This window comes from Gobius niger (genome assembly GCF_951799975.1).
Source record: "Gobius niger genome assembly, chromosome: 12".
NCBI lineage: Eukaryota > Metazoa > Chordata > Actinopteri > Gobiiformes > Gobiidae > Gobius > Gobius niger.
The window spans coordinates 20,448,136-20,470,641 of record NC_136863.1 but is presented as its reverse complement, the minus strand read 5'-3'; the positions used below and the strand labels follow the sequence as shown (position 1 = coordinate 20,470,641).

General features: G+C 41.6%; 1 protein-coding gene across 1 annotated transcript in view; it reads left to right on the top strand.

Moving 5' to 3' along the window:
* Positions 1 to 16,203, top strand: part of LOC306971245 (PDZ domain-containing RING finger protein 4) — a 55,192-nt gene extending 38,989 nt beyond the window's left edge. The window contains exons 4-8 of the mRNA XM_079567460.1: positions 7,761 to 7,859; positions 10,544 to 10,606; positions 12,535 to 12,636; positions 13,317 to 13,436; positions 13,771 to 16,203. Of these exons, the coding sequence (XP_079423586.1) occupies positions 7,761 to 7,859; positions 10,544 to 10,606; positions 12,535 to 12,636; positions 13,317 to 13,436; positions 13,771 to 15,210 (1,824 nt within the window). The 3' untranslated portion in view covers positions 15,211 to 16,203. The remainder of the gene's footprint in view (positions 1 to 7,760; positions 7,860 to 10,543; positions 10,607 to 12,534; positions 12,637 to 13,316; positions 13,437 to 13,770) is intronic.
* The last annotated feature ends 6,303 nt before the right edge of the window (positions 16,204 to 22,506 follow it).

Genomic DNA, 22,506 nt, shown 5'->3' with positions numbered 1-22,506 from the left:
ATACTCATAATGCCATCATGTTTTCCTTGGCTATTTTTGTGGGACACATAACCACATTGGTGCCTGGGATTCGCTAATTGATTCAACAACTCAGGAAAAAGAAAAAGTTGCCATGTTGGAGTGAGGTGAGGTGCTGTAACACATTTCTTGTATTGGGACTGAGCATTGAAGGTGTGACTGCAGCTGTAGTTTCCGCTTGTTGATCCCTGACACATCCACATATAGACACATTCGTACATTCACCTGTGTGATGATAAAAAGCAACCTATCTTGCTCTGTATAGGATTGTGTTTTTTTTTTTTGTGAGAACAAAGAGTATAAGAAAAATACAGACAAAAATAGGCTTACACTATCAATCCATAGTATGTGAAGTAGACTAATCTTCCAGCCAGGTACCCCAACCATGAACCTTACTCGAGATCTGGAGGTTTCGGGGCACTGCTCATGGCTGTGTGCCACAGCAGCATTGAACGGTGAGTCAAATATAGTAGAGGACAGATCTCCCTGCAGGGACAACCTTAATATAATTTAATTCCTGTTGGTGTTATGCTCAGTGGGTCTGCAAACAGCCTGTTATACCGTGTTTTCCGGACTATAAGTCACAGTTTTTTTCATAGTTTGGCTGGGGGTCAGACTTACACTCAGGTGCGATATATATCAAATATATAATCCCACAATATTTGTTAATTTCACACTGACAAGCCGCTAGAGGACGCTCTAGGTTTGTGTATCAGCATCTTCTACTTCTGTACCACTGAAGATTAAAAAAAAAAGGTAATTGAGCAGCAGAAAGAAATTTTGTAGTGAGCGAGAAACTTGTGAGGGACTGGTGAAGGTTGGAGGTTATTCTTACTGCAATGAAGAAAACAAAAAAAGCTAATTGTGGGCTACAAGCTCGATGACCACAGCTAGAGGAACGAGTTAACAAATGGGTGTTTGCACAACGTGCTGCCGGGAGAGGCTTGTCAACGGTATAGTTACACCTCCATCCCCAGGTAGTTGCCAAGGCTGGTGCGACTTATACTCCGGAGCGACTTATGGTCTGGAAAATACGGTAGATGCTTATAAAATCCGGTATTTAGTGTTGCTTCATTTTCCACACCACTTTGCTTCTGCCAGCTTTGCACAGTGCAATATATTAGACTTTATAGCATTTGTGGTGTTCAGCCATTCAGCTCACACGCCCCTTGTTTGTTTCAGTTGGATTTGCTCTCAATAATTCCACCCGCTGTGAAAAGCTGTTTCCTTAAGAGATTTGTGCAGCCTCAGTGTCAGATCTGAACAAATATAATATATGAAAGCTATTAACAAATCCTATTATGCTTTGTAACCGCCAACATCCTTTATTTCATGCTCTGTGAGTTAGACTGTGCACTAATGCAACCCCACTTACTGTATGTCAACTCAGAGCACTGCCTGGGGAGGGAAGGCAACCTCTCACAAGCAGCTTTTAACCTGGAGAGAAGAAATGCATTTCTCTGCATTACTTATTGTATGAAAATGCTGCACACACTGGGAGTTGAGCTGAAATCTAATCCTCGTCCAAAGGTGGAGCCTTGTTATTTTAGAGTAAACAGCATTTGTCCTCGTCATTGTACTAACAGGCCTTAATTGTCACAAGTAACATGTTCACATAATTTTTTTTATCACACAGTGTTATAGCGCTGTAAAAATTAATGTTGTTCTGATACGATTTCGTCCAATCCGATCTAATACCAGTGCCTGGGTTCAGAGTAGCTGAAGAATAAAGACAGTGAGGCCTGTTATGCCAAGTCTAAGACATGACATGACTCATTATCCAAAAAAAGCGATGCTCAATTCTGCTGAAATTGTCCTTCGGTGACATTAAATCTGAGAAATGGATTGGGTTGGCTGCTCGCTGATACCGATGCCAGAAAAATCTGTGATATGTGATTTGTTTGGTTTATTTTTTATTCCATTGCTCTCTGTGAAAGAACGGATAATTGAATGGTGTAGCAGAAACTCAAAACATTGAGATTTTTTTAACACAGCTTTTCCATACACCCTTGTTGCTGTTTTAAACATTTAGCACCTTTTAATTAGTTCATTAATCCAGAGCAAACTAATGAGCAAGTACCATTAGTTTGAAATATTTCCAAGTCAGAGTTGTTTTGTTTTTTTAATGAGAATATGAGAACAAAATAGTAATAGCAAAAATGAAACAGTATCATTTACATCCATCTTTCAAGGTTTAGCCACATTTTTGAGTCATCATCTTCTCGACCGGTTTGTAATTAAAACTCCCCAGTTTACCATGATTAGCCAGTGTTTACGACCATGATAATGATTCATTACACTGTCTGGTCAGGGCTACAGGGATTGTGACTGTGTAAATATGCATGGCCTTTTCAATGGCCACAAACAGAGCATGTGAAACTTTAGGCGTACTTTTATTGACGATATATAAAAATCACATTAGAAGGAACAAGAGGAATGGCAAAAGAAAAGAGTGTGTTTTTGCCTTGAGGCTCAGAAGATTTTTTGAATCATCATCATTTCAGTAGTACACACAAAGGACCTCAATAACACATTAAGGACATTTATAATCTACTGGTTTAGTAGCAAACCTTTTGCTGTGAGGAAGTGTTGCGAATCTCTGCACCTTTATCTTGCTGTTTCTTTGTCCATTGTTCACAGGATGCACTCTTAGTCATTTAAAAGAGACGCTACAACTACAAATGAACTTGAGTTGCCTTAAAGTTGTTATAAGCACAAGTGTCACTATGTCTGAAAGTGCCATTGCCAATTTGAAAGCTAAGAACCCCCAGAGTTACATCACTGAAATTTAACTCCTGGAGGCTGCACTAGCTATTCACCTTATTCCGCCCCACCCACTTTTGCCACTTCTTGCGTTGTCTCGGCACTTCCGTTGTCCAGACACTTCCGGTCGAGCGCGAAGCCCGTTCATTTAAACTGAGAACGATAGAAAATATTCTCCGCTCAAATTTGATGTTTAGTCGATTGATTTGTGTAAAATGTCCAATGTTCATTTGCACCAACATGTCAACACTGCACCGTTTCTCTGCGCGGCCTGAAAACGGCTTTGTTTTCGTGTAGTGACTGATTTTATCTGGACTTCTCCAGTCCCATGTTAACACATAGGAGAAAAGGGGCGGGCACAATTCACGCGAGCCTCCGGAATAAGGTGAATAAGGAGTCCTGTTAAGTTTGGTTCCAAACTGGTTTTAGCCATAGGATCTGGCAACCCTAAGAGTGGGGTTCATGCTGTTTTCTGGATAATTCTTGTAAAAAGTCAAATACAGTTAAGAATGCCATTGCCAAATACAAATATTTGTTTTATTTCACTCTACACGTAATGTCACCATTTCTGACATTAGTAGCTCTGGTGAGTTGCATTTTCTTGCTAACATACCATCCGCCGTCCAGTGCATTTGCAGCAGCTTTTTCAATTACCAGTAATCAAAGGCTCAAATATGATGACAGCGTCTACAGTGGTGTGCCTTAATGGTAGGCGGCCATCTCTCTCCCCTAAATACAATGGCATTCATTAATTGACTCTCAGCTCTCATCCGCACAGCACACCACAATCGGGCGCCTCTTTCGGTGCGAGGCTTGAAAGCTTCAGAAAAAGAAAAGTCTCTAAACAGGCAGAGATGGGTAATGGATTTCGGACAGACTTTTCCTTGCTGTGGAGCGTGAGTGGGTGTTTAAGTATCAAAAGAAAGTGAAAAGAACATCTGGGGAGAGAAAAGTTGTACGTGTGCCTGCGCGTTGGCAAAACACACACAATGGTTTTCATCCAGCACACAGTAATGGTAGCAATCCGTTTTCTCTGATCATTTAGCCACAGGTCTTGGGCGCTAAATCCAAGCATTAATTAGTCAGAAGTAACTTTAGGCTTGTGTTTTCTCACCGGGATCGTAGATATGGGAGCTACCCGCACCTTATAATTAATCAATGCGGTTATTTTTAGATGATGTCTCAAAGATGTTTCCCACTGTTAACATCCAAACAACTTAGCATGCAAGATGAGCAGTTTCTCTGTTGAAGCGGTTACGTCCTTGACTGCCTTGTTGCATCATTAAACCCCAAGTCATGACACTAAAAACAACTACCTACAAAGGGACGAATGGCTCATTAGTATCGTGGTTAAAACTTGTAAAGGCATAAGGGGTCTCCGTCTCCGAATAGGTTTACCCCATGAGCTACTCACAGCTTTATACATGCATGTACAGCGCTATCAGTGTGTGCTACATTATTTTATGAAGATGGGCAGAGTTGGTTCTTCAGCCCATGCACAAGTTATTAAAATGATTAAATATAGCATGTTATAGCACATTTTTTCATACGTCAAGTGGACTCACTGAACCTTTCGAAATCTTTCTACATTTTTGTCTTTTTTTTCAGATTTTCAAATTGTTCTTGAAACAGTCAGTTTAAGTCACTCGTGTCAGGTGCTGGCTGTCAGCGAAGATGAAACCTCAAAGCCCTGATTATGTTTTTGCAGTTTTTCTGTGGTGCTCTATTCTCTACAGTACAGTGCATTTAATAGCTGTGCACAGAAGTGTGTGCAACAGCAGCGGCCCTTAGTTCCCCTGGTACACAAACAGCTCAGTGAACTGCCAAGGTGTGAGAAAAGCAGCGGTGTTCAAAGTCACAGCAGAGAGAAGGGGAGAGGTTTGTGCTCGGGGAAAAAAAACGGGAGGTCATAAACATCTTACAACATGTAGGTAACCGCTACATGTGCTTGGTCTTTACTGCTTCTGTTGCTAGGTTTCACATGGCATCAGAGCATTGTATAGGCAAAACATTTTCAGTAGAAACGGATGGGAGTCAGTTAATGTAATATGAACCTAATCACAAATACCCTTTGTACGTGTTTGTGTTTTCGTTTCACATAGTTTCTCTTGAAAATGCAATGAAATCCATCCTTGGATCTCAGGTGACAAAAACTAGGTCCGGTGCTACTAACAATTCAGCATATAATATTCCAAATGATATCACAACATGGCAATAACTTGGAAACAGAAGAAAGTGCACCCTCTCTTTTAACAGACAAATGGCGTCTATAACCAGGAAAAAAACTCGCGTGACTGAAGCTCATTTCTAGCAAAGCCAGTGAGGGTGACATCATCTCACTCTAAGGGCCATATTTTTCTCTGCCTTGTCTTTCACAGCTAGGACTCGGCTTTATGTGTGTGGAAAGAGCAACAACACACACACTTTTTGTAGAGAAAATTAATCTTTCTGTTTCTATGGTGCTACCTCATTGAACCTGAGCCACTGCCGAGCAAACTGCCATGTCTTTCTGGCCGCTCCATCTCTCCTCCTCTGGTCTAATGAAGATCTCTGGAGGAGAGGCCATTTCACACTTGATTCACCTCCAATGCCCTTGATATGTTCTGGCACAGCGCTGATGTTTTTGGTGTTGGTGAAGGCCTGGACTGTGGGAAAATGAGAGCGGAAAAGTGGTTCATCTTCATTAATGGTCGGCTGGCTATGGCTGGGATTGGAAAATAGTGTTTGGCTGCACTCTTCACCAGAACTTCAATTTTCTTTTGGATCGTGTAGTGTTGGATTAGAATGACTAGATTGGAATAGAAAATGCACATTGGAAGCACAGCAAAGACGTGAGTGTAATTAGAATCCATTTGTGTGGAAGACAGGTTTGCGGGTTTGTTCAAAAGTTACTCCAAAATATGAATCCTGGCTGTCAAATCTCAAAAAGCGGAAAACGCCCAACTGTACACATTCATTTACTCATTTATTTCAGGCAATGGCACAGAAATGTACAAGGTAGACAAAACATAGTTAACTTATTAAATCCCACCCCCAGTTTCCCATTCAGTGATTAATAATGGTAACAGACAATATACCAACAATGGTAAAGGACAGTATACCAACGGTGGTAATGGACAGTATACCAACGGTGGTAATGGACACTACAGTATACCATCAATGCTACTGGACAATATACAAACTAGGGATGCACCGATGCCGATACCAGTATCAGGCATCGGGCCGATACCGCATATTTGCACTCAAACTCTCATTAACACTCATTAAAGATCTCGATACCAGAAACCGATACCACCTGACGCCGGCCAGCGCTCCTACGGGGAGAGCTATTGGCTACTCTCTAAGTTGCTGTAAGTGTGTTTATAGCTATAACATTTTCTATAAACACACAATAAAATCCACACGGCGCTGTTGTAAGGGCGAAAAGAGACCATTTAGCTGAGGTAATAAGTAACCATCTCAATACTATTGTCAAATAAAAATACATAAATGAATAAAGCACAGGCATTGAGGAGCTTTTGGACATGGGGGGTTCTGTCTATGATGGACAGTGAAACAAGTAACAAGTAAAAATGATATTGAATGAAAAAAATAAAATATATAAAATGGCATCTGTACAAATTTGTGATATAACTTCTCTTAAAAGTGTAGCCTACTTTACTTAAGGAAATGTAAATGAGTAAATTAACTAATTACTAACCAATCTGCTGTGAAAAAGTAAGCATGTTGAAGAAAATGCCTTATATCGGTATTCGGTATCAGCAAGTACTTAAATCAAAGTAAAAAACGATGGTAAGGAAACATTGAGCACTTGTTAACACTATGAGACAGGGTCCAACAGCAATTCAAATTAAAGATCCTCATCTGTATATTTTGACCAGACACCATTTTTTTATACAACAGTTTAAATTGATGAATAGTTTGCTTGTGTTGTAAGTCATACAGACACACAAAAATGTATGGGGTAGTTTGAGCTCTTGGCAATGAAAAATATCCCAAACCTCTCAAGTCATGAGCTCGCACTGGAGTTATAAAAAAAAAACGTTGTATGTTAGGCAGTAATAATTTGTTGAATGCTTGGTGTAGACTATTGGTGTGTTATATTTACTATTTCTTTAAAACAATTAAGGAATTCATTCACTAGTCACTATTTTATCATCCAGTATTCACCAGAATATCAAGAGGGAAAAGTAAAGGAGACTTAAATATTGTTCCTATCAGTAATAAATATAATGTTGTGGTTAATGAAATGGAATACCCTACGTCATAAATAATGGAATACCCTACGTCATAAATACTGTATAATGGCATTTTTTTTTGCTAACTGACCAAATTACAAGAAAGTTCAGCATTAAACACGACCCAAGTCTCACAAACTCCAAATAGCATTGAGAGCACAGAATTGCTTTAATATGAATTACTTGTTTGTTTATACCTACAAAAAACGGCTCCCATCGACACTTAGGTACTAAACTATGTTGCACTGGGCTCACGGGGAAACTCACGATCGCTGATTTGCGAGTCAATGTTTTCTTGCTCTATCCCTGAGGGAGGAAGATGAACACAGAAGATGCACCACATATCTGGCAGCATTAGCATAATTATAGTTTATTTACGGCCTAATATCCTGCGACTTGGCAATGGCTTGAAAGAAAAACACGGGGAAAGCGTCCTCTGACATTTATCAAAGCCCCTCTCGGATCAGGCTGTGTGAGTTGAGAATGCCTTTCATGATCAAACAAAAGTGAAAAACTCTCAGACAGGAGCTGGCAGTGCGCAACCAATAAACGCCGCAAAAACAAGTTGGACTTTTCTTTTGGGTTTCTAGAATAAGGCTATTTGATGTACACTCCAACAGACCCATGTTTGGCCAGCCATTCTAATGATTCACAACTTTTACTTTTATGTGTTGTAGTGTTTTCCCTCTCTGTCTCTCTCTCTCTTGAGGTGTGACAAAACTTTTATTTTGACTTTTACAGGAGGTGGAGCTGTGCCGACTCAACAGCCAGGAGAAGTTGGGTCTAACTTTGTGCTACAGAACGGACGAGGAAGAAGATGTGGCCATTTATGTCAGCGAGGTAACAAAACCTTCGCCATAAATAATAACAATTGTGTCTAGTGTACTGCCACAACTTCTTTATAGTTTTTCTTACCGCTGCATTAGGAACGCCCATATTTGGAGGTCACCAATAATAGTTTCTTGCTGCAATTCAGTGTGTAAAGTTAAAGAACTGTGAGAACCTACATAATTTCATAAGTTTTCCTCTTGAGAAACTTCTCCAACACTGAGTCCTCTGATCTTGGTTCGCTTGAAGAAAATATTATCTGATGTGTATTCTTGTGCTGCGTGCTGTATTTTTCTTCTATCTTCAGAGAGAGCGGTGCTGGCTGTGTGCAAATGAAAATACTCAGGGGGAGGGATGTATAGGCCTAGCACTATTTGAAGTGATACAGCTGAACACAGCAAATGGACACCGCTGCTTTCAGCCAGTAATGATTAGTCGCAAAGTGGTAATGAGGGAACTGGGCAAAAATAGTGAAAAAGTCATTAGATGTTTTTTATTATTCCATTGTAAGCAAAGCCTTTTGTATCATTATTTGTCATGTACATACAGTATACAGCTGCCCAATAGTGTGTCTTTCATTCTGACAATGTGACTGCCTGGTAATAGTGCAAAAGATAATACAGCTTAGTTAGTCACATCAATGGTTATATCTTTCTCTCATACAGTTGTGCTCAAAGGTTTACATTCCCCTTTTTGACTATTTTTCAAAAAATATGAAAGATAACACAAAAAGTATTTTTTCACTCATAGTGGTTGTGTGAAGCCATTTATGGTGAAACAACTGAGTTTGCTGTTTTTTAAACCATAATGAAAAAAGAAAGTACCAAAATGACCCCGATCAAAAAGTTTACAGTTTTTAATTCTATGTATTGCCCCATTTAACATCAATGACAGCCCCGAGTCTTTTGTGGTAGTTGTGGATGAGGTTCTATATTTTTTTCGGTAAAGCGGATGGACATTAACAACACCTTCACTTTGTTCTGCTGGAGCCACTGGTATCAGCGAACCAGCTCCGTATTTCACAGTAGGTTTGGTGCACTTCTTGTTGTCAACAAGGCCAATGATGGCTTATGATGAAATTGCCAGGGTATGTAAACCTTTGAGCACAGCACAACTGTAACTGCATTGTTATGTAGGTGAAATGCTACAATACGTTAGAAAAATGGTTGAATCTATGTACGTTTCTGTAGCTAACTTGCCACTGTCTAGGCGGGTGTACCCCAATAGCTACTTGAATCGACTCCCAACTACCCATGACCCACCCTAGAAATAAACATAACACATAAGACCCTATATTTATCTGCACAAAAAGAACGAAAGAGCTCCACATTTATTGTAGGTTTAGTCTAATATTCACGTCATTCAGTTGAACCTTTATGAGCAGCAGGGAGGGTAATTCCTGTTATAGCCCAAAGACTCCTGCCCTGCCTCTATCTTTCTGTGAGTAGTCGGAGCATTGAAAATACCGTTCTCCATTCTGTACAACTTTGTGGTGTATTTCGTTTGAAGTTGTCTCGGACCCTGTAAGGTGTTTCCTTTGAGAGCAGGAGAGGAATATAAATCACTGCGGTGCGTGGCTCCTGGCAGCATCTTTAAATGTTCCCTTTCAAAAAAGGGGGAGTGTGTTGCATGTAAATTACCTGGCTGAATAACACTATAGGTTGGGATGTGTAGGGAGGTGCAACACATCCCTCTGATATCTTGGGAGGACACATATCAGCTCAAGAGCAAAACAAAGTCACTTTCAGGCAAGGTTTCTCTTTCACTTGTACCCCCTTAGTTGTCAGGGATGAATGGAGTCGAGGCTCTCTGGAGAAGAGGCGGTTTCACGGCTAACACTAGAGACACACATTGACAGAAACTGATACAAATACAGATGAGAAAAAGAGGAACTTATTTTTTTACTATAAGTCAAGCCTACGTTTAGCTCTCTCAAAGACGTGATCAGTTTTTGCACTGGTGCTTCCATTCACCAGTCAACCCTTTTTTAAATCAAACACTAAACTGAAATATCGAGACAGAGATATACATATTAGCCCTATGGACAAACCTTTGGCACACAGCCACAGCCCCGGTGGTCAACAACTGTTCAGAGCAGCTAGTACTCGGCGTGTACTCTTCAGAGAGCAGATTTTTCTATTGTCCCTGTTCCACCCTTTATTCCAATCTGTGACCCCCCTCTTGGTTTTAATGTGCTGCTCTGTGTGGGAGTGGACCATCATGAAGATGGAGTGCCGGTGCTCCAAACATCTCCAGAGATCCGCTGTGTGATAGCAGAGAGTGAAACGAATGGCCCCAGACAACCATTGACTGGACATGAAACAGTGCCTGCCCCTTGTTCACCAGCATTATTTACTCTGCAGGCAGGTGCGGCACGTCGTAGGGTTACATAAAAGGGAAAGAGCTGGAAATATATGTGCGGTTTCATTTAAAATTTGAAATGGGGGGGAGGGGAGTTGTTCATATTGCCTCAACAAAAGCTTGCAGGATAAAGGGTGTTACATCCAAAGCCGTGGCAATATGTACACCGACATTATGATTGTCATGTCTAGGATTGTGGATAGCTGGAGTGATATGTATTAGACATAATGTTTGTGTGTAAAAGGTTGATTCAATATTGCTAAAACTCCCTTCAAGCACTGCCGGTACATGCTGAAATGACCGTAATGGATCAAAATGTGGTCTTTTCTCCACAGATCTGCCCGAATAGCATCGCCGCCAAAGATGGGCGCATCCGAGAAGGGGATCGCATCCTACAGGTACCGCACTTCCCCTTCATCATCTTCTGCTTTTATGATGTTGTTCTCGTCCTTTGAATTTCCAACCAGGCCTTTTTCATTGTTAACTGCGGCACATTACGGGGCAAGCCCAACCCCTCTGTGACTGTTATAGGGACGAAATACCCCCCTGGCAGTTGTAGTTACAGACTCGGCACCAATGGCTTTTGCTAACAGCTGTAGTTCAATGTGACACTGTGTTTTAGGCCTCCAGCTCTGTCTTCAGCCCTCGATACTGAAGAGCTATTAGCCTGTCGGGGCAGAGTATAGCGCGGCCCCCCCTGTGGGTTACCTGTGCGATTATTGTTTTGTGTTGCTCCAGCCTGCGGAATCTTATTTTAATGCTAAATCTGCGCTAATGGCTTTGTTCTGGCCGTATGAGTGCAATAAAATAAGAAGAAAAACAAAAGCATGACTTTTTATGACCTTTTAATTATGTTTAGGGGCAGAGAATTGCCTTCTGAGAAAGATGCTGAGAACATTAGCCGTGGTTCTGTTATGCTGTTGGTCACCAAGTTATTAACTCTTTCTAATTAACACAATCATTAAAATGTGCTTTTCACGTCCTCCAGTTCTCTCCGCTCTATTTAGTGTGCGCTTTCCTATGAAAACAGCGGTATTTGTGGTATTACAGTCACTCTTTCGTTATTTCCACTTCCAGTTTGACCTGTCTCATCCACTATGGCTTGTTAGTTGCCCATGGGATCTTTGGCTCTAAAGATGTTTTAATTACGGAGGCGTTAACAAGATTTTTATAATCAGTATTTTCTGCTTTGGTAATTATGGTGTTAATGTATTTATTTTCTTCAGCAAGATTATAATGGAATGGTCAAGGGAGTTTTTTTTAGCTCTGATGAAACTCCTAATTGTCACCACCCTTTCCATACTTTTAGACTTCATTATTCATCTCATGTCTAGGCTGCAGACCTCAAGATGTCCACTATTTTCCACCAAATGAATAGCCAAAGTTGCAAATTAGTTTTCTTTAAATGATGGTGGATAAGGATTGCAATTTTCCTCAATGACACATAGGGCTTTTCCCATAACAAGCGCCGCATAATGAGCTTTGCGTTAATGAGTTAAACGCTAATGAGACACCAGTAAAAGCAGCTAAACGCAGAACCAGGTTCATTTAACTTCCCCAATCCACACAATCACTTGGATAAGCCTAATAGCCCATATTTATCTGAGCTGTCCAACATTAGTGGCTAATGCTATAGGCAACTTTCCAAGCCAGGTGAGTAATTGGTTGTTTCCCCTTCAGATGTTGGGCGAACATTTCAGCGCGGCACAAGTGGAAGGTCAGATTTAACAGTGAAGGTGGCACAATCATTCAATAACTAATTTGTTCAACACACAGTCTTTAGTTTTGTTAGTGTTTCCTTCGATAAGTAAATTTTTGTACTTTCTGTCTCAGACTTTTTTCTTCTTTTCACTGGAGAAACAGTCGTGGATGAAATTCAGCAGAAGGCATATACCGTCCAGCAGACAGAATGTGTATGATTTAAACCTAGAACAGCGGCCATTGCGGTGGTTCTCCAGCGCTATTATCCAGCAGTGACAGCGGCCATTAGTCTCCCCCACAAAAAGATGGACGCCCCCTGTCAGTGGGCAGTTAATTGTACAGTTAGATGTATGTATGCGAGATACGACTGCAGTGTCCCATTCATAACCAAAGCTTTACATTAGAGCGGCTGTTTACCGTGGGAGGCGCAGATAGGATTGTGTGTTTAGGCCCTTTTTACAGAGATGCTTTTTTTGTTTTTGTTTTTCCTGAGGAGATTTGCATTAGGTTAACAGATAAAAGTGTATAGAATGTATGGAGTCTTGCTGTTTATACAAATGACAGTGTTTTTTGGAAAATGTTTGTTGGGCTAATTGGAAACGTGATTATGGTTTATAATCTCTAGATCAACGGCCAAGATGTCCAGGATAGAGAGGAGGCCATGGCAGTGCTCTCCAATGAAGAATGCAGAAGAATTGTGCTGTTAGTCGCCCGACCAGAGCTGCAGGTATGTGTTGATGTTAAAGTTTCTTTTGTATCTTTCTTGTGAACTTACTCCTGTAGTTTAATAAACAGTGTGTCTGACATTACTGTTCCACCTGTGCATTCTCTTCTGTACTCAACAACTGCATTCAGCTATTACTGTCTTTGTAAACAGGCTTGTTAAGTAGTTTGTGTGCAAAACACACACTGGCACAGCATTGGCCTAAGATTCATTATAAAGTTAAAATGAATTACTACATTGTCATTTCCAGCAGTTCATTGTAGCTGTAAGTGGTGGCCACCTCCACCCATCTACCTCCACTCCTGCTGAAAGCCTCCATTGAGACCTCATCATGTTTTATTTTTATGTAGCACCACTGTAATTGACTTCCAACTCCGAGCCATAAAAGCTAATGGCATGCTAATGTTGAGTGAGTTCAGGACTGAGGCCAGTGGCAAAGAGGCAGAAGAAGTCGTGTCGCAGTGCAGAGGAGCCTGGAGCAGAGTGCACTGTAAAAATGTGTGGAATAATTAACTGTCTCAAGATATGAAGCCACTTTAGTCCCGAGTCAGCAGACAAAGAAATGATAAATGGTGTAGGGCTTTAGGCCAGAGATTTTTTTTTACCTCTCAGCCTTGCTTCAGACCATATGAACACTATATTTAAAACTTAATTTAATTGGGTTTATAATGTGCCTTTTGTAGCTGGAGGAGGCCTGGCTGGATGATGAACACAGTGAGTTCCTGGAGCAGCTCAAGATGGAGATGCTGGAGGAGCAGCAGAGAGAGGAGATGGAGATGGCTGCCTTAGAGGAGGAAGATCAGGTGAGGAGTCATTTTGATTGATTTATACAAAGTAGTGCAGAAGATTTTTGTCTGTTGAATAAAAAATACAGAAGTTTCTAAAAGAAAGTATTCTACTGAATACATCTTGATAATAAATATTTATTGACTCATTGAATTGAGTATAATTTCTGTGTTGTTCTGAAAATTCCCCTAAAATCCTTCCATAAATGGAACATCAAAGAAAAAAAGGGAACCAAACAATCCCTCAAGAAATGTCTCTTTGTGAATATATTATGTGTGCAGTTTTCCCATTTCTTGATGAAATATTACGTTGTTTGTAAAAGAAAGTTGTTTTCATTGGTTTCTGTTTCAGAGAATTGAAGATGAGAGGCCGTCCTGTTCGTCCCTCTCTCAGCACATGGACCAAGTGCCAAACAGGAGAGACAGACGGGACAGTTCAGAAAATGTCCTGGCTCAGATTCAAAGGCGCCTGTCCCAGTGTCTCCGAGACAGGGACACACACCGGCCCCCTGGCTCCACACGGTTGGACGACAGAGACGAGGACGAGGATGGAGACCGCTTCCAGCAGCTGCTGGAGCTCAAGTGTCAGATTCGGAACAGCGGCGAGTATGACCTGTTCTACAGCCGCCGCAGCACCATCGAATGCAGCGTGGCCGAGCAGGGCAGTGTGCAGCACGAGCTGCGGATGCTCAACGAGGAGCTGCGCAGCATCGAGTTGGAGTGTCAGAACATCATGCAGGCTCACAAGCTCCGCAAGGGGCAGCAGTCCCCCTCTACTGGCCACTCAGGCCTATCCAGCAAAAACCAAAGCCTAAAGCTGGGGGACCAAACCAGGAGCAAGCTGACAGACATAAACGAGAGGCTAGAGAAATCAGACAAGGACAGCTCCAGTGCCTATAACACAGCCGAGAGCTCTCGCAGTACGCCCTTGCAGATGGACCGCTCCCCAGAACACTCCCTACAGAGAATCAGCCTCACCAACCAGAGAAACCTCTGCAGTGGCCTCGCCATGGGCCACTCCAGTCCTGTGCCCCCCCTCAGACTCCCGGTCCTCAGGAAGGGCAGTAGTCCCGACCACAGCAACCCGTCTGAGTCAGACCACGCCCCTCAGCCTGAGGAGAACAAGACAGGGTCAAAGGCCAAAGCTTCTGTCTCACAGATTCCTTATTTCTCTCCATCCCACAGCTCTCAACAGCGTCAGGGCACAATCCCTGCCCACGCGCGCCACTACCAGAGCTACATGCAGCTGATCCAGCAGCGCTCGGCTGTGGAGTACGCCCAGAGCCAGCTCAGCCTGCTCAGCCTGTGTAAGGAGCCTCAGCTACCTGAGCCCAAGATGGAGTGGAAGGTGAAGATCCGCAGCGATGGCACACGCTACATCACCAAGAGACCAGTGAGGGACAAAATCCTGAAAGAGCGCGCCCTGAAGATCAAAGAAGAACGCAGCGGCGGTATGACCACTGATGACGACGCCATAAGCGAGATGAAGATGGGACGCTATTGGAGCAAAGAGGAAAGGAAACAGCACCTGGTCCGAGCCAAGGAGCAGAGGCAGAGGCGGGAGTTCATGCAGCGCAGCCGCCTGGAGAGTTTGAAGGAAAACCCTCAAAGCAGCAGTGAGGCCCGCAAAGAGGTCAGCATCATCGAGCTGAGCCAGAAGAAAATGATGAAGAAACGAAACAAGAAGATCTTGGACAACTGGATGACTATCCAGGAACTGATGACTCATGGGACCAAGGCACCAGAGGGCGCTAAAGTGCACAATGCCTTCCTCTCAGTGACTACTGTATAACTGAACTGTACAGGATACCCATGTGGTATGGAATACTTGCCTCGTTCAATGTGGCTTTTTAGGAGGACATAAATATTTTTCACTCTTTGTAACTCAAAAAGCATTTTATAAAGGATTTATCAGTGAGCTAATAAGATTTGTCTCTGATGATGATGTTTTTCATATCAAATCACAATCACAATTTTCTACAAACTACAGCATTATATTTCTTACCTCTGTTTTACATGTTTGATTTTAGTCATGTAATTAAAACTTTAGACACTTTTATACATGACCATATGAGGACTCACTTCTGACCTTAAAAACTGAAGAAGATAATGTTCAGAAACTCTTCAGGCTCAGGTCTGTTCATAATTTCTGTTTGAAGGCCCATGGCCTTAATTCAGGAGAGTAATCTCAACTGGTTCAGTTCTGTATTGGACTTTTATCAGCATTTAAAATGACCTACGGTTCAATATGTACAATACACATTCTCTGAAAATCTTTGATTGTACTATTTTTTTGCTGCAATTTCTGAAACGATTTGGCACAACAGCAAAGAAGGTCACATTAATTTAGCACAAAATATGTTTATTTGTCTTTTTATGTTTCCAATTTGTACCTTCATCAAATTAAACAGGTTTGTTTTTCCACATTATACATTAAGACATTATACCGTTCAGCCTTATACCTAATAACGAGCACAGTAGCATCTCAGTGCTTTATCCACCTCTTTTATATAAGTTCATTTTCATACATTAAGTAAACTCATGCCTCTTGTGTTAAAATGAGCAGGACTCAAAACACAGCTACTTCTATCACCAAACATTTTTATAATGGGTTTTGGTTGGCATATGTTTGCTTTGTAAGACTTATTTTGAATTTTCAAATTTATTCCTGTAAATTTGGACTTTTTAAACCTAACCCTGTGTTAATTAAGTCAATGTCTGATTTCTGGTAATGTGTAGCAAGGTAAATGTGTGACAATGGTGACCTTTGGAAAGTGGATATTAAATTATGGCTTTTTTACTCAAACTCTTATATGTGGTCGTAGTCATTATTAGGGGTGATGTTTTACACCGTAGCGATCAGTGTGTGTGTATGGGGGGGGGGTTTGAACTGCGTGTCCACGGAGCTTTACCAGCCTATCTCTAGAGTGCAGTGGCTCAGTGCTCTCTCCTCTTGAGAATATGTTATTAACAGAAGGAGATTTCAATTAAAATGGCCTTCCACTTGGACGGCTCTGTGTTCATTAAAACAGACCCAGCTCTTCGTCATTACGATGGGCCTGTCGTACGCAGCAGGGCAGAGCCAGTGGGAGACCGGGGGCTCTCAGTGTTATCTTGAGTTGTAAATTTTCTATAGCTGGAATTAGAGTGTTATAGATACACAAGTCCCCATTTCACCCGCCTAGCTCAATTTCGAGCTTCTTCTCAATAACCTGACCAAAGTTTTTTCATTGGAATGTGTAACTTGAGGTTTAAAGCAGAACTAAGTAACTCATGCCCCTAGAGGCCATAAGCGCCACTGCATGCGTCATACCAACTCAATGACACAACAGAGATCATTTTTTTCACTCAAACTTGGCTGTAAACACTGTTAAAGTGGCGCTAGCCCACAGTTAGCAGGGAAGTTGCAACTTAAGTGTGGTTTTCTGGCCAGAGACACCGGGGGAGATGAAAGACCCCCCCAATCAGCCCATTAACCCCCTATTACCCCCAGAGGGACTACAAAACTGATTTATTAAGGTAAACAAGTTACATAATTCTTCTTTAACCTGGTCTATCTGTACTGAGAGCACTGAGGCAAACATCATCAATTTCTTCAACATCAGTGCTAACGAAGCTTCTTGGATGAGAGACAAAACGGCCAACACTAAACTATCAAATACAGATAATGACCCTTTGTTGTCACAGTTGCCATCGGGCTGACAGACTGTAAAGCGAATGACTTTCTCAGCCAACTGTTTTGAGCTGAATCTTTGGATAACAAAGTCGCATTGAGTTGCACTGAGGCGGCCAAGTTAGAGCTCGGGTTGAAATAGCATTGAAAAGTTGTTGTAGCTGCAGTGGTGACTGTCTAATAAAGCTGATCCCCAGGCCCTGGACCAGTCAGTCAGGTGTAATTAAAGGCAGCCAGTGACAGCCGTGGCATTTGTCAGTGCTCCACAGCAGTTCACACAGCAGTGCAGGCACAAATGTCAAACAGATAACGGAGGCTCCTCTCCAGTGCTCCACACACCAAGACTACTTACTGCGCTGTTATGAAGGTTTGCCGATAACCTTTAGGATTCATCTAAACAGCAAAAACTACAAATGCTCTCATTATTCACCCAGTCAAATCTGTATTTATGGATCCACTTGACACACAACAGCCCCACGTCCCCCTCCCCAATCTTTGATGTGGAACAAAGTGATAATCTTAAGACAGTAAGACAGTAAAAGATGCGTAAAAGTTTTATGTACTTATATAGTCCCACCCCCTTTAATGCACAATAACCAGAGACCCGGTAATTCATGGTCCCTTTCCAGGTATGTAGCCTGTATTTCTAGTATTGATATTGTCAACACTATAACAACAGAAAGGTTAACACTTTGCTAATTCAGATGTTTGAGAAAATAAGCTGAAAATCAGACTCCATAAAACTGACGGCGGGAGTGGTTATCCAAGTATGCTCATATACAGTATCTCACAAAAATAAGTCCGCCCCGAACGGTGTGATTGTAATGTCCGCTCCAAATATCTCAGCACACAGCCATTAATGTCAAAACTGGTGGCACCAAAAGTGAGTGCAACCCTCAGTGGAAATGTCCAAATTACAGCCGAGCTTCACAGGTCATCACTGGACTCCTCTTGCACTCCCCCATGTCGACATCACAGACCTGATAAGGCGACATTGACCTCCAACTTCTCTTTGAGGGTTTAGATCCAAGGACCTGCTTGACCAGTCCATCACCTTTACCCTCAGCTTCTTAAATGGGGCAGTGGGTGTAGGAGGAGTGTTTGGAATCGTTATCAAGTTGGAGTACACCGCTGTGACCCAGCGTTGTTTTATAGCAAACCGTCATGACTTCAGTGTTGTCCCATGAAAAGATGTAATAAAATATTGGGGTGTACTTACTTATGTGAGATAGCTATATTGTATAGTTATAGTCATACAGTTATGATATTAAGCACTCTGGCCTATCAGACAGACAGAATTTGATAGATTCATGTTATAAAGTCAATACAAAAGCTCAACAAATCCTTATTTCAAAACATTTTCAGTGCACAATGATTTTTTACTTTTATTTTCTTCATCTTTTTCTACTTGATTACCATTCACTTCCTCTGAGTATGTCATTGTTCTTTTCGAGTTCAAAAAGTACACAAGAGTACATAAGGAAAAAACCTGTGTGTATTTTGGTGTTTAACTCTTCGTGCACTAATTATGATAAGAGGCTGAGCCAAAATACTTCACAGGCTGCACTTGTGCCAGGCATGTGCTCAAGTACAGCCTTGTGCACATGTCTGCAATTAGCATGAGCATATTGCTCCCCAAAACATATGACAACACTGAGCCTCAGTCAGCATCTGGAATAATCATAATTCATGTTTTTAAAAGCAAATACCGGTATTGCATTTTGGGTCATAGTGACTCATGCTGATGATTTTCTGTAATACAAACTGCTATATACAGTATTATTTCTAGTGAAGACATGGGTTAAAATCGTCTTCTAAACATTGGTTCAGTGTCTCTCCATGTAGTAATCTTGCTAAATCTGTACAAACCAACCAATTCTGAATTTAATTTGATAGGTGTACCACTTTAGAAATGTGTTAACTTTATACTCCATGGACATTGGTACATTCTACTGGATAATCCTTCTGATTTATCTTTGGAAGATTCTTGAAAGTCAGTGCCTGTATCCAATGATGATCCATCTTTGCTTGCTGCTGTCCTACAGTTTCCTCATTGGACCTTTTTACATACAGTAAGTTGAGGTGAACCTAAACAGCCCTCCTTCAATAAAACACCGGGCGCCTGCATTTGTCCCGCTACAGCTGCTGTCGTCCCTCCATGAACAGTCCGCTCCTTAATTGTTTCTGGGAGTGCTGCTGTGTTTTTTAATCAAATTGTCTCATGCTAAGTGTGAAGCGAGCTCACTCACCTATGCAGCGCGCTGACAGCGGACGGCATCACAAGAGCTGGAGTGGGGTCTTCTTCACAGGTGCATTCTGGGTACCTCGCTGTAATGAGAATATTGCCAGGAGGCTTCACTGGGCAGAGTTCAGCATTTCAGTGCTCCCAGGCGCTGCTCTAGGCAGGTTTTACAATAAATAGTTGTATGATAGTGTGTATTGGATTTGTTGGCCTTAAAACAGGAACATCCTATTACAGATTCGGTTTGAAGTAGATGTAATCATTAAACTGTAACATTTCAACTCTGAAGACTGTATTTATTCTTCTATTCCTATACTCTCATCTTGTCTGTTTCTTGAAGTTGCTCAATAATAGCCCGTTGCCTTTGCCACCTCTACCAATCTCTCAAGCCTCTACAAATTGTATACACTCCCACCCCTGCACCGTTTTGTCAGGTTGCTGCAAACTTCCTCCACATCCTTCTCCACTTCTGCAGCAGACATCAGCCTCTTTCTCCTGTAATAGTCCTTACTATCACTATGGTCCAAAAATAAATACAACTCTTCCACACTTCTTATGGCTGACTTTGTACTGATTACAATGACACATCTGACTGTACAGAATGCTACAAAAAAAAGTCTGCACAGCTTGAACATGGTTTGTATGATCTGGGACCAAATAAAGCCGAGGATAAAGGAAGCAAAGAACAAACAAACAATGTACCTTTGTGAACCAGTCTGAAACTGATGCATTGACAGCCGTTCCAAGCCCTTCAGTCTTGTTTTTTTTGCGAGAATGGCTGGTGAATGTATCTGGTAAAAGTATATAGGCATTGCAGGGAAAATGTAAAACCCTCGACATCGCCAGCCTTGATTGTGGCGCCGTACAAAAGGCGGAGAGATGACAGAAGTAAAGTGGAGCCATTTCACAGTGACTTGTTCAGAGCAGTCGCGGCTGACCTTGAGTCTGGAGTGCTCCATTCTACTTTATTACAGCGGCTTACAGAAGTCGGGGCAGGTTTATGATTCATGACTTTGATTTGATAGTTCTTTGCAGCCCATTTGACAGGTCTGAGTACTGTAATGAAAGAACACAATGGAGGAGTGGCTACTGTCATTCGTAATAATGGCTCCATTGTTCTTGCTTCTTATGGGGTCAAGTTAGATGAAACACGAACTGGTATAATCTGTAAACGTAAAAGTAGAACATGTTTTACATTATTAATTAGCTATTTACTACCAAACATGCATGCCAACTTTCAGTCTCCTATATTCTACCTATCCATGCCCTTTTATGGACCTGCTGTACTTTCTCTTACAGCAAAAGTTGGATCTATTAAGCTATCCCTGGCCTGGGTGTATTCAAGAGAAGGTCAGTGGATGTGGAGCCATCACACAAGCTAAAATGTCACTGGATTTAATACCAACCTTTCCACCTTAAACAAAAATGTAGATTGAAAAAGTAGGACAATCTGGCTTGCACACGTAGACCACAAAGAAGACAGTGCTTCTTGTAACAAATGGGCAATACATCACTGTCAGCCGAGCCACCATTTTGAAATCACCTCTCTCTTCTCATATGCATGGATATTCTGGTTATGCATGTGAGATTTTGGAAAAGAAATGGTCTGGTTGTTGTGTTTTCATTCTTGCTACATTTAAGAATTGCTTTCGCTATATGTAAATCTCACCGTGTTATAATGTCCCGGTCAATAGTTTGTAAGACAATGAGGTGCACCTGAGTCTGAAGCTACATGTCCTCTCTTTCAACAAGAGAGGACAACACAGGCTCGTGCTACAGTATGTGAAAGCAGCGCGCTGGTTTCTGAAGGGCTGGCGGGCATGTGCGAGACTGATTCGAGTGCATTGCCAGTGCAGAGTGAAGTATCTAGCTCATTAGCCTAAGTGCATGTGATTTTGTTTAGACCAGCATTTCACACGGCATCATTTGCGCCACTCCTTATATCTTTGAATTTATAAGCGGGGGGCTAGATCTATCATATTGGGTTAGAAAATTGGATCATTAATCAGCGCTATCCAGCCCACTGCTTAATAGACTCCTACCACTGATGTCATAATGCAATACACCAAACTTCTCTCATGTTCCCCAATTAGAGGTGATGGCAATGGGAGCATCTTGTGATTGTGGGGGTTTAGCATACGACTTAAAATCAGCCAAAACACCGGCTTCACTGTGGCACATGTTGGTATAGCTCTGATATCTGATATGCAACTTTATTATCATATTTATATAATATTGTTGTTGTGATATTATTGGCGGATTTTAGATATTGGTTGTTTGAACATGCTCAAAGCTGATTATACTGAGACCAGCTTTACTCAATATCCATTCATATCCGATCATTTGAAAAACTTAGCAGAGTGTAAAGTGCACGCGGCTTTACTCATATGAGCGATGAATGGGCTTGTGCGGTGTTTTTCTCTTAGCTTATTGTATTTGCCATCACTATGAAGGGTTTGTGCATATTGTACATGAGTCTCCATTCAACTGAGCTGCTCGAACGGTTGAATGGCTAATATTTCTTTTGATATCCATGATAACGCAGAGACCAGAGTCGTTCATGGCTGGTCACAATGCTCCACTAATGCATCTTATTCATTTCGCCAGTGATCCAAAGAGCGTCACTTTCTTTTTATATGAAAAAACATAGCTTAATTTTATTTAGTTTATGTTTGGGCCCTTCTTCACAACATATGCTGGTGCAAAGTAGAATCTGAACATTTGATATGACAAAACCAACTAATGAGTGTGTATTAAAGGCATTGTACCGGATATTTTTTTTCTTAGGGGAGGGATGACATTTGTTTTGTCCTCAAAGGAACAGGCCACCGTTTTTAAAAACTGAGATATGCTCTTACCTTAGCTTAGATGAGTTGATGTGTAGCTGTCTGGTCTTTACGCGTGTGCTCAGTCACGCAGATAGAGCACAGATGGCGTTGGCATATATCCGCGCAGAAAATTGGCATGTTTAATTTTGTGTAACTATAATTGGATCCTGTAAAGGCTCATGTAACCGTATTTAAATAGGGAAAATGTGGAAGAGCTTGGTTGCTTCTAACTTTACCTCCGTTTGGAGCCATAGATGAGAAGAGGAGAGGCTACTAACACCGTCTGTGCATCGTTTACGTGACTGAGGGCACACGTAAAGACCAGACAGCTACATATCAACTCGT